We start from the raw sequence: 13,698 nt of genomic DNA, 5'->3' as shown, positions 1-13,698 counted from the left end.
AGATTACACGTATAATCACAATTATATTATAAGACTTAAAAATAGCTTACCCAAACAATATAATCAACTCATATTTCATTACATGTTTGATTACATCATATCAAACATAGCCTTAAATTTTTACTTTAAACATTTTATTATATAAATAATTTTGAATTATATAATAAATTTTGATGGATAGTACGCAACAACATTAAATTCACATTCGAATTAAATTCATAATAGATAATTAACTTACTATTCAATGTTTTTCATGTCAACTCGTTGGACGATATCCAGAATCTCCGCATGACTCTATGGACTACATGGAAGCATAGAAATGATGTATTATGGAGCGAGAAGGATATATTTGATTAGTTCATTATTTGCTTGATCGCATCTAATGTGTGTGTACATATATATATATAATTTTAATTCTAAAATATGCCAGTAGCCAAAAATCTCATGCCAAGCAGGCCCTTAATCAACTCAGGCACAAAATGGAGAAATCCTTAACAGAACTCACATCCATTAATAGATTAAGCAAAACCACATGCAAAAAAAGTCTATTGGGCACGAAAGGAAATAGGAATTAATATTAATCCCTATCCTTCTTTATTTCAACATACACACACACACACATATATAAGACAGTTCTATTGATGGATGATGGAGTTTAAGCTTTGGTAAGATGGGCATCAACATCTTTGGTGACACCAATCACAAATTGAAGCATAGAGTTTGGGTCTGGAATGTCTTTTTAATACTTTTAATTTTTTAATTGTTTTTTTAAACTTCTTAGCTGGACGTGCTTTTCATCATATTAAAATTAAAATTGAAATGTAATCCATAGTATGGGTACCACTCCAGCTAGACTATATTAATTTTATATTTTGGGAGATAAATCCCGCACCCAATAATAATGAAATAATTCAAAATTTTATAATAAAATAGGTGTTAGAACTAACATAAACCAATTTATTTTTAAAGAGGATATTATAATTTTTTAAAATATTTATTAAAATATATTGTTATATTATTTTTTAGAATATAATTTAAATAAAATAATTCAACAATTATTCAAATTTAATTTTGATACAAACTATTGTGAATAAAATGTTTATGTTAAAAATTATTCAGCATTAAACAAGTATCATCTAAATTAATTTATTTGAACCTAGAGGTATAGTCAGGTCGTAAATACATTTTCTACCGAGCTATGTCTTGATTTGCTGGACTAATTATAGTTATTTAACCTTATAAGAAACAAAATTAATTTGAAAATCAGACAACTACTAGTCTAGTGGTTCTCAATCCTCCTTGACTTGGCATACGAAAACATACATGGTACACATAAATTGCAATAAACACGTGATATAGAAAAAAATATAAAAAAATAAACATATAAATATAATATAATATAAACATGATATAGTAATAATATAGAAATAAAAATATAATTTAAATAGTATATATATAATTTGAATATTAGAAATATAGAATTCTAATTTGAAATTGGAAAAGAAAATAAAGATATTACAAAATGTTCCTTGACGAAATGATTGATCCACCAAATAGAACCTAATATTAAAATAATTAAATATTAAAAATATAATAATTGATAATAATTAAAATAAGCAAAACAATTAATTATAAATAATAGTAATAAAATCAGAATAAATAATAAAAACTGAATTATATAAATTCACTCAAAAAAGTTTTATGAAAATTTACTATTTTGATAACTTATTTTAGTTTATTTATTTAGTATTTATTTATCCATATATTTTGTCTATTTGTATAAAAGTTTTTACCTTTCGACTTTAAATGAAATCTCTATTTTTCTTTTGTTTTCCTTATATTTTTTATTTTTAATTTCATTTCTTGAAAAAAAAATATTTGTTTAAGAGGCATTATGATGGATTGTGGTACCAAGGTCCATTATTATAATTGTTAGGATTTATTAGATTAAATTTAAATGGACAGAATTTACAAGCAGAGATTATAGAAGATTTTTGTGCAAATAATAATAATAATAATAATAATAATAATAGATTCAGTCAAGATTTTTCAATAATTAGTTGTACTTTAGATTTTTCAATTATTAATTGTACTTTAGATAAAAAGTGAACAACTGTTTGGTACAAAGATTATACTTTATGCTTTGTTTGGATAGAGGGAAAATGTAAAATGAGGGAGCATGTAAAATGAGAGAGTAAAATATTATTATTCATTTTACCTCCTCATTTTACACTCTTTATTTGGTTTGAAGGGAAAATAAAAAGTGGGAGTAAAATAAATTTATTTTACTTAGTTATACCTTTATTGTTTTTATTTTTCTCTCATTTTAGAGAGTAAATTGGAGGACCTAAAATAAAGATATTTTACATTCATTCCTTCTTTTACCTCCTTCCCAAACAAGGTATTTTGCAAATCCCAAAAAACTTTCACTTATTATTTTACACCTTTCCTTATTTTACATCCAATCAAACAAGCTCTTAGATTTTTGCATTTAGGATAATATTTTACTTTCTTTGGATGACATTTTACTTTCTTTGGATGAGGGGAGAAAGATTATTAAATTAAGGTAAGATAAGTTAAAATATGATACAGTAAAATAAAATAAGATAAGTTAAAAAAAAAAGATTCACTAATCTTGTATTGTTTGTTATTGGTATAAGGCATTTTTTTCTCCTATTTTCTAACTCCTACTTATATTAGCATACTTAGCCAGTGATAGAATATAAATATTTTACCAGAAATTTAACCGTAATTTACATATAAGACCTAATTATATTGTAGGATCAAATATTATTATTCGAATAGAATCAGAAGAGGATTAGGATTAGGAGATTTCAAGGGCATGGACCCTAAGATTGTCCAATAATTAGTTCTACGGTAGGTAGAAAAGTAGGTAATCTTAATTAATTGCCCTGAAGATCGGTTACATACATTATGTTGGGATTGAAAGCAACTTATTATTATTTGTCATTTGAGATAACGTTTTAGATAGATGGATAAACTTAGTTAAGGGAAAGGATTATTGAATTATCCAATTAGATGTGTTGTAATTGATCTTCCTACCTCTCATAAAAGATGTAGTGATCGATTTTAAGTCCTCTCTACCATAAAAGTTATCACGAATTTGATGAATATCATCCAAAGGGGGAAGATTATCTCTGCTGTGTAGCCCATGATATTATTCCGATTCCATTGAACCTTCCATGTATAAAAAAAGGATTATTGAATTAAAGTAGGTATGGTAAAATATAAGGTCAATATATCCTTTTTTATGTTTGAGAGAAAGGTAAAGTAAATAAAGCTTTACTAATTTTGTATCGTTTAATTGTTATTTGGTGCAACACATTTTTTTTTCGTACTCTCTAATTCCTAGTTATATTAACATACTAGTGTATATTTTGTGAAATAATAATAATAATAATAATAAAGACTTGGGGTTCATTAGAAAAGAAATTACCTAATAAATAATTGTACCTTCTACTTCAAAAATTTGTACAAAAAAAAAAAAAAAAAAAAGCAATCGTAATCGTCCAGAAGATTAGTTACACCACTTTGTTGGGGTTGAAAGCAACTTATGATATTTTTTTATTGGATGGTGTTACTTCGAGAAAGGCTTACCTATAATTTATTACCATACCCATAAATCAAACTAATTGAAAGTAAGTTTTTGGTTGTGGCGAGAGATTTCTGACTGTTCGGAAAAAAAATGAAAATAATACTTGCTAGATTTATAGCCCTTTCCATTTGCCATTTTTTTAAAAAAATTGTTTCATTCAAAACCTAGTCTTGTCCTCCCATCACTTTCCCTGTCTCTGCGCTTCATCCATCCATATTCCTCTCTTCCCCTAAATGGTATGCAATAGTTCGATGCTTATGCTCCATTCAGTGTGATCTACAGAACATGTTATCTATATTTCTTTATAACTGAAAGGCAATCTACGATTAATAATCAGATGGCTATTATTAAAATAAACCAATAGCTGAAATAATTTGAGCTTATTTAACGTTGGCCAGCTACGTCAGTATTGGCAATTTGAACATGAACCTGTTAGTGATAAAAAAATGTGTGAGATTATGATCCCATTAATGACCAGGTGGTCTCAGTGATTCCAAGTTCCTTGCTAAATAGCCTGGTGCGTCAAGCTTTTCAATGATATATACATATATATGCTATGAGCCAAAAATCTCTAAATAAGCTCAGGCACAACACAAAGACATCCTTAATAAAACTCACATCTATTAGTACATCAATAAAAACCACATACAATAAAAGTTTACATATATATATATATATATCGAAGGATCTAAGGATTAATAAAATCCAGAACCTTTTTTTCCTTTATTTATTTCATATTGCACTGTAGGCTTAATCACACGTATAAATAGCAAGCAAACAGTTTATTGATGGATAAGGCTGGGAGTTCATGCTTTGGTAAGATGGGCATCAATATCTTTGGAGACATCAAGCAAAAATTTAACTAGAGAGTGTGGGTCTGGAATATCTTTATTCAGCTTCTCATACTCCAGTGTCCAGTGCGCTACACTTCCAGTACCCTTCGGTGTAGCTTTAACGGTGATTTTGAAATTCTTATACTCCTTCAGTAAATCTCCTTCAATGACTGTGAAGGTGGTAGACAAGTTCACATCGTCTATCTTTTCAACAATCTCTTTCGCAACTTTAGAAACTCCATCTGTTTGAATTTTAAGGGAAAATTAAAAAAAAAAAGTCACAGAACTTCAAAATTATCTTGACTTAATAATTCAAAACCTTAATGTTAAGAGTTCAAATCTCCATAATATATTTAAGATAAAAAAAGGGTGGAACCTTACCATGAACATAATTCCAGAAGACAACACTCCCTTCTTTTCCAAATTCACCATCATGTAATTCACAACCTTGTATGTTGTGAGGAGTAGCATGTTTTACGTGATGGGGTCTAGACCCAAACACATCATGAAACTTGTCCGCAGAAGCTTTGATTTCCACATCTGCTTCGAGCTTACCGGTAAGAGCCATTTTTTTTTTCAAATTTGCAAAACAAGCAACTTATCAATGAGAGATGGATCGGAAGATGAAGGAAATGCTTTGGCCTTGACGTGCTTTTATAATGGGCAAGAGTCAGGGGCAGCATGGCTGCATGACGTAGGTCTGAATAGATATATAAATAAATAAATAAATAATAAAACTAAAACAACTTTAATTATAAACATATAAGTGTCTCAAATAAATAAAATACAAAAAGAATACGAGATCACACTTGACAAATTATAATAGAAAGTATAATTGAAAGACCAAATTGAACTTTTTTTCCTATAGAGAAACGCGAATGTGTTGGAAGTTGGTTCTAAAAACAAATAATTGATTCTATATTTTATTTTATTTTTATTTGAGATAATGTTGTAGATGCAATCAACTTTGAATATTGTATTAGGAGTAGTTGAACAGTTTAAATAATTAAAGAGGGAAATTTTTAAATAATTTTTATACTATATAGTATTTATTGATGTAAATGTCATATAATTTATTTTTTAAGAGGAAGTGTCGTGTGATTGATTGATTGATGTAATTAAATAAATGTTGACGTTGATTGTATAATTATCTGTCCTTACGCTAAACGCGTAAAGTATAACAATTATTTAATAATTAAAAATTATTTTTATCACGACCCGACTCCATGGGCCGGACCGGCACTAGAGCCCAGGTAAGCTTAAGGCCCCCGAGGCCCGTAGTAAGCCTGAAACACTAGAATCTATTATCTCGGTATAAATTTCAATATTCTATTATTTCTCGGCCCAAGTTTATCTTCTACAGCATTCTATAGTTCGGGCCTAGTTTACGATACATCACATTCTAATATGGCTTACAGAATTATTTTGTCTACGTTAGTACACGACTAAATATAGGTAAATCCTACAACTGCGGAGTCACTAACTCTTTGGTGCGCGCGCGTGTATATATATATATATATAAAAGAAATTTATGGCGGATGAAACTATTTTTTATAAAACTTGACAATTCATATGAATATTAATCAATCAAGTAAATCATAATATTCTTATACAAATAAAGAAAATATAAATATAAAAATTAAAATCTTTATGTTATATTTAACAAATCTAATGATGATAATGTTTTTAAATAATGATAAATTATTAATTAAATATATAAATAACAGATAAACATATGGTTTAGATAAGTATATTTCAATAATATAATGGAATTTATGATTTGGTAAGATCCGCATCAACATTTTTGGTGAGAGTGGTGCGTTGATGAAATTTTTTTTAATATGATTATAAATTAGGTAAATCATAATATTTTCATACCAATAAGAAGTAAATATAAAAAATTGAAAGCTTCCGATAGAAGGTGATCTTAGCAAAGCAGATTAATTTTTCGGATAAAAATTGGTCGATTTTCAAATAGAAGGACTAAAAAAATTTTTTCGGTAATATTGTCTGAACTTTATTTTCTAGAAAACTTGTTACAATTGATATCCGAGTTTAATAAATCAAATTAATATAACAACATGCTTCACAACCAGGTTTCATTAATAAAAGAAATTTATTCAAACTTAAAGATATGAAGTCTCAGATCATAAACAACCAATGATCAATTTTATAAAATTTCTCAATAACAAAGAATAACTTCGTGAAATGAGAGAAATTTAATAAATCAAAACATAAAGGCATTAAATTATTACATATATATATGAAAGACTAAAATTAAATATTATTCCAAATAATCACATATTTGTAAATTAAATAAAATAAAGAAAAAACAATTAAAAGGATAAAAAGGACCCACTGCCGACAAGACGTTCCATACATCGTTTATGAAACTTAAAGCTTTGCTATTATTTTTAAAATGAGTCATTCAGCTTTAACTAAACTTATGGAAATTAATTGTAAAAAAATAAAATTTAACAATCAATAGGAAAATGCTTCAAAATGATATCGATTGCTATTGATTGAAATTTTGACTCTTTTGTGTATAAATCGATCAAGTGAAAGGACTTCACTACTTTTTTTTTTTTTTTTTCAAAACGGTGTTAAATCAAGTTTTCAAGGTCTTTGAAAAAATGATAGTTCAAGAAATCAATATATTCACGGCTTAACAGAAAATAATAATTAAAATTTAATACCAAATTAAATATATTTATTAAATATAATTTTATATATTAAAATATTTAAATAAATATAATTTGAATATATTAAATTAAAAATACTAATCTAACTAATATTTTTATTCAAATGTTAAATTATATATTAAGTGAACTAATTCCTGCCCTTCCTTTATTTTTTATACATATATGTAATTATTATATGTTGAGTGCTCATTAAAAACAACTATGTTAGTAGCAGATGGCGCATGTGAAATTTACAATGGATATAATATTAACATTTTATAATAACATTGAAAATATTTTCCATTTCAAAAACAAAAAAAAAAAAAAAATATATATATATATTTTCTAGCTAGCTCCATAATTAAAAAGATGTTTTTTTTTTCAGAAGTTAGCAAGCTAAATTAAAAAAATTAATAAGTTTTAAAAAACTTTTTTTAGTGAGATATCATTATTTGTAGCCCTTATTCTTTAGTGCGTGTATATATATATATATATATATATATATATATATATATATATATATATATAAAAGAAATTTATGGCGGATGAAACTATTTTTATAAAACTTGACAATTCATATGAATATTAATCAAGTAAATCATAATATTCTTATAAGAATAAGGAAAATATAAATATAAAAATTAAAATCTTTATGTTATATTTAACAAATCTAATGATGATAATGTTTTTAAATAATGATAAATTATTAATTAAATATATAAATAACAGATAAACATATGGTTTAGATAAGTATATTTCAATAATATAATGGAATTTATGATTTGGTAAGATCCGCATCAACATTTTTGGTGAGAGTGGTGCGTTGATGAAATTTTATCATTGATGAAATTTTTTATAATATGATTATAAATTAGGTAAATCATAATATTTTCATACCAATAAGTAGCAAATATAAAAAATTGAAAGCTTCTGATCGAAGATGATCTTAGTAAAACAGATTAATTTTTCGGATAAAAATTGGTTGATTTTCAAATAGGACTAAAAAATTTTTTCGGTAATATTGTCCAAATTTTATTTTCTAAAAAACTTGTTACTATTGATACCGGAGTTTAATAAATCAAATTAATATAGCAACATGCTTCACAGCCAGGTTTCATTAATAAAAAAAATTTATTAAAATTTGAAGATATGAAGTCTCATATCATAAATAACCAATAATTAATCTTATATTTTGAATTGTCAAAGAAATAAAAGACCTATATAAAATTCTACAATAACAAAGAATAACTTCGTGAAATGAGAGAAATTTAATAAATCAAAACATAAAGGGGCATTAAATTATTACATATAGATGAAAGACTAAATTTAAATATTATTCCAAATAATCACATATTTGAAAATTAAATAAAATAAAGAAAAAACAATTAAAAGGATAAAAAGGACCCACTGCAGACAAGACATGCAGCGGTCAGAAACGGCAAGGTTAACTTACATAGTTTATGAAACTTAAAGCTTTGCTATCGTTTTTAAAATGAGTCATTCAGCTTTAACTAATCGGTTAGTTATAAATTTATGGAAATTAATTGTAAAGAAATAAGATTTAACAATCAATAGTGAACAGAAAACAAACAGAGTGAAGAAACTGTATATCTCTTCTCAATTATGTAGAGCTGGTACAATGGGTTCTATTTATATTTACAAGGGTGCTGTATTTGCTTACTCTAGGGCCTACTGTATTGTATACTGTCTATTGTAACAGAATTAAAATTATAGCTGTACAATATGGATTAATGGGTTTGGGTTAATGGGTTTATAACATGGATTTGGATTAAGTGAAATGGGTATGATGTATGGGTTTAATATAAATAGGAAGTGTTGTGTTTTGTTTTAGGGTTCTTGCTTTTGATTAGGGTGGCAGCTTCTCGATTCTTCCTTATTGCTTTGCTATTGGTGTTGACCCTTAGGCTGTTCATACTCGTTCACGCCCCCCTCAAGTTGGAGCGGGGGAAACAAAACCAAGCCCAACTTGACAGTCATCAACCGAAATCTGGAGATGGGTAAGAGTTTGGTGAAGAAATCAGCGAGTTGTGACTCTGAAGGGAGATGCTTTGGGTCGATAAGGCCCGTTTGAATGTAGTGTCGAGTGAGATGGCAGTCGATGTCAATATGTTTGGTGCGCTCGTGATAGACAGGGTTGGCGGCAATATGCAGTGCCGCTTGGTTGTCGCAGAATAAAGGTACTGGTTTTTTGATTTTTACCTGCAGATCTATTAATATTTTGTCAATCCAAAGTATTTCGCACACTGTATTAGCCATGGCCCTGTATTCTGCTTCAGCAGAGGAACGACTGACTTCCTGTTGTTTTTTTGTTTTCCATGACACGATCGAGGAGCCCATGAAAATACAATATCCTGTGAGGGACCGTCGAGTGTCAGGGCAAGCCCCCCAATCAGCATCACAGTATGCCTGAAGATCAAGCGGAGATGAAGTGGGGAAGAACAGTTTTAGATTTGTTGAGGAAGCTAAGTAGCGGAGAAGATGAAAGACAGCAGTCATGTGACCCTGACAAGGATGTTGCATGTGTTGAGACAACTGCTGGACTGAGTAAGTAATGTCTGGTCGAGTGAAGCTCAGGTAAAGCAATCTCCCCACTAACCGTCTGTAACAATCTGGTTCTGTGAGTAATGGGCCCATAGTTGCTTGAAGTTTTTGACCTTGTACCATTGGCGTGGATGCATGTTTTGTGTGCTGTATGTTTGCATCTAACAGCATGTCTTGAATAAATTTTTGCTGAGATAAGTAGATGCCATCAGTGGACCGTAGGATTTCAATTCCCAAGAAAAATCGTGCATCACCGAGGTCCTTAATGGTAAACTTAGAGTGTAGAAACTCCTTAATATTGCGGATAAGTTGAATGTTAGGCCCTGCAATTAAGATGTCATCCACATAGACAATAAGCACTAGAAAGTCAGTATCTGCCCCTTTCGTGAATAGGCAGTGGTCATTCACTGACTGTTGAAAACCATACTGGATCAACGTATTTGTCAATTCCTAGTTCCACATTCTGCCAGCCTGCTTAAGTCCATAAAGTGACTTAGTCAATTTGCACACTTGGCCTGTAGAAGCTTTAGAATAGCCAGCTGGAGGTTGCATGTAGATGTCCTCATCAATATAGCCATGTAAGTAGGCATTGTTAATGTCAAGTTGGTGAAGAGTCCATTGGTATTTAGCTACTAGAGCAAACAGGATTCTCACAGTTACCATTTTAGCAATAGGGGAAAAACTGTCATTGTAATCAATGCCCAGTTTTTGATTGTACCCTTTAGCAACCAGGCGAGCCTTATACCTGTCTATGGTCCCATCTTGTTTGTATTTGACTCGGTAGACCCACTTGCATCCGATGGCCCTCTTCCCTTTGGGTAACTCAGTTAAGATCCAAGTACCATTGTCTTCTAAAGCTTTGAGTTCAGTTTGCATTGCTTGTACCCAATTTTCATCAGAAATAGCATGATTATATGATAAAGGTTCATGGATTTTGTTGACATTAGATGTAAAAGATGCATATGCATGTGAATAGGGTGAGTTGGGTAAGGGATTTGTGGAAATTGAATCAGCACATGTGTAATTGGAAGTAGCACAATCAGTTATATAATCTGTCATCCAAGTTGGTGGTCTTGAAGTTCTTATGCTTCTTCTAAGTGGTTGAATTGGTTGTTCTGGTAGTGAAGTTTGAGGAGGTTCAGTCTGGTTATTCTGTATGTATGGTTCAGCAGCTGTGGGAAACTGTTGGCTTGTTTGGTCAAGAGTAATCATGTTTTCATGTGTTGCTTGTATTATTGAGTCAGGTATAGTGTTTGTGTGGTCTGGAATTTCCGGGTTGGTGTCATCTAAACAGTCCAGTATCTTAAAAGTACATGACTCAAAAGGTGTGTTGTGATGGAAAGGATAAACAATTTCCTTGAATACAACATCCCTGGAGTAGAAAATCTGCTTAGAATGCATGTCATATAACTTGTAACCTTTCTGTTGAGCCCCATAACCCAATAATACACATGGTTTAGCTCTAGGGTCAAACTTATCTTTGTGTGGGTTGGTATTGGTTGCAAAACACAAGCAGCCAATAACTCTTAAGTGTTTAAGGTCTGGTTGTATTTGGTGCAGTTTTTCAAAAGGGCTTAACCATTCTAAGAGTGCAGATGGCACTCTATTTGTGAGGTAAACAGCAGATAGGAGAACTTCAGACCAAAAATTCTTAGGAAACTTAGCCTGAAATAGGAGGGCTCTTCCAATGTTCAAAATTTCTTTGTGTTTTCTCTCCACTCTTCCATTTTGCTGTGGAGAATAAGGGCAAGATAGTTGATGTATAATTCCTTTAGAAAGGAACAATGACTTTACTACATGATTTACAAATTCAGTGCCATTATCAGTCCTTATTTTTTTGATTTTGGTATGAAACTGGGTGTCTATTAGGTTAATAAAATGGTCAAGAATTGAGTGGACTTGTTGTTTATTGGGTAACATGTAGGCCCATGTGTATCTGCTATAGTCATCCACTATAGTAATCATGTATCTAGCACCAGTCAAAGAAATGATAGGATAGGGTCCCCATAGGTCAATATGTACTAAATCAAACATGCCTTTAGCAATACTGCAACTTGGAGAAAATGGCAATCTTTGTTGCTTTGCAAGGGGGCAAACATTACATTCAAAAGAACCACTGTTTGTATCTGAATTTATTACATGATTTTGTCTAGCCATAGAAATATGACCCAATCTAAGGTGCCATAATAGTTTCAAATGATCATCATGTTTGGTACAAGTGTGTAAAGCTTTAGTAGTAGAAATGGGTACAAAACACTTCTTATCAAGGAAATATAAACCTCCAAACAACTTGCCAATGGCTACTACTTCATCAGTCTGCAAATCCTGTAACAAACAGTGGTTAGGTAGTGTTTTCACCGATAGTGCATTGTTCTTTGCAAGGGCTGATGCAGATAATAGATTGCATTTGAATGTTGGTATATATAACACATCCTTTAATATCAATCTGTCATGCATTATGACTTTGCCAATATGTGTTATAGTTCTAGTGGAGTTGTCAGGTAGAGTCACTGTTCTTGGTTTAGGTAATTTGGTTAATGTATGAAACAGATGGTGCATGTATGTCATATGATCAGTTGCACCAGTGTCAACAATCCATGGAACTAAATCATACTTATCATGCACATTATAATGAAAATGAGAAACAATACCTGCAAAACTGACTGCATTAGCTACAGGTGTATCCCCTGCCTTATCATCATACTGCATCTTGCCCTTGATTGCACGCTGGACCTCCATTCTCACCATTCTGGATACATCATTCTCATTGTCTCCTGATTTAATAATTGATTGTTCATCTTCTGCTTGTCCAAAATGTGCTTGAGCTTTCTTTTTCTTTTTGAGTTCAATAAACCAGTCTGGATAACCAGTCAGTTTAAAACAAGTCTCTCTAGTGTGGCCAGTTCCATTACAGTGATCACAGTGCTTGTCAGCTTTAAATCTGGAGCTATTACTTGTATTTCTACTATTGTAGTTTGATTTTTGCACATACATTGCACTGCTATTCTCACTTGAGTCATAGATCGCAGTATTCACCTCCCTCTGTTTTTCAACACTTAGTACCATTGAATAGGCCTTGCTCATGTTTGGAAATGGATCCATAAGCAGAATTTGATTTTTAACATTATCATATGTATCATTCAGTCCTAAGAGGAATTGCATAAGTTTCTCCTCTCTATCTAGATCAGAGGCTGCTCTCACAACTCCACAGGTACACCTTTCTGCAATTCCACATGTGCATTTGGGGATGGGCCTTAAACAAGCCAACTCATCCCAGAGTTTTTTCAATTTAGTGTAGTAATTTGCTACTGTTTGGTTACCTTGCACAGTTATTGAAATATCTTTCCTTATTTGGTAAATCATAGGTCCATTAGAGTCACCATACCTGGTAGTTAATTCATTCCAAAGTTCCTTGGAACTGGTATAATACAAAAATGCTTCAACTAGATCTTTAGAAATAGAGTTCAAGATCCAAGATGTTACCAGATTGTCGATCCTCTGCCATCTCTTTCTCAATGGAGATCCAGCTGCAGGTTCCTGTTCTTCACCAGTGACAAATTCATATTTGTCCCTGGCCTTCAAGGCTATGGTCATGGATCTGCTCCATGATAAGAAATTCCGGCCATTCAAGGAAATATTGATGAGATTTGAAGCTGAATTCTCAGATGCAGAAACTTTGTAAGTCTCTGATTGTACAATTGTGTTTTCATTGTTTTGATCATGAGTTTCTGCCATTAATTTCAGGAAAGGAAGCTTGAAGAAAGCTCTAAAACTTCAAATATCAGAGGAGGCTCTGATACCATGAACAGAAAACAAACAGAGTGAAGAAACTATATATCTCTTCTCAATTACGTAGAGCTGGTACAATGGGTTCTATTTATATTTACAAGGGTGCTGTATTTGCTTACTCTAGGGCCTACTGTATTGTATACTGTCTATTGTAACAGAATTAAAATTACAGCTGTACAATATGGATTAATGGGTTTGGGTTAATGGGTTTGTAACA

The 13,698-nt window shown here is 30.7% G+C and overlaps 1 protein-coding gene across 1 annotated transcript; it reads right to left on the bottom strand.

Moving 5' to 3' along the window:
- Window positions 1-4,217: 4,217 nt before the first annotated feature.
- LOC105634079 (MLP-like protein 31) lies at window positions 4,218-5,084 on the bottom strand. Its single transcript, XM_089715825.1, has 2 exons — window positions 4,831-5,084; window positions 4,218-4,691 (listed from the first exon to the last, which is right to left on the bottom strand). The coding sequence occupies exons 1-2, from the start codon at window positions 5,015-5,017 to the stop codon at window positions 4,423-4,425; spliced, it is 456 nt and encodes a 151-aa protein (XP_089571951.1). The 5' UTR covers window positions 5,018-5,084; the 3' UTR covers window positions 4,218-4,422.
- Window positions 5,085-13,698: the final 8,614 nt, after the last annotated feature.

The sequence above is a fragment of the Jatropha curcas genome, chromosome 11, assembly GCF_041381405.1.
Source record: "Jatropha curcas cultivar XTBG-Jc1 chromosome 11, XTBG_Jcur_1.0, whole genome shotgun sequence".
NCBI classification, from domain to species: domain Eukaryota; kingdom Viridiplantae; phylum Streptophyta; class Magnoliopsida; order Malpighiales; family Euphorbiaceae; genus Jatropha; species Jatropha curcas.
This window is presented reverse-complemented; position numbering and strand designations above follow the sequence as displayed.

Bases quoted from the DNA above. Each gene is read 5' to 3' on its own strand.
- LOC105634079 (XM_089715825.1), bottom strand. From the start codon at position 5,017: ATGGCTCTTACCGGTAAGCTCGAAGCAGATGTGGAAATCAAAGCTTCT. The intron at 4,692-4,830 runs GTAAGGTTCCAC...AAATTCAAACAG, and splicing joins CTTCTGGAATTATGTTCATG to ATGGAGTTTCTAAAGTTGCG.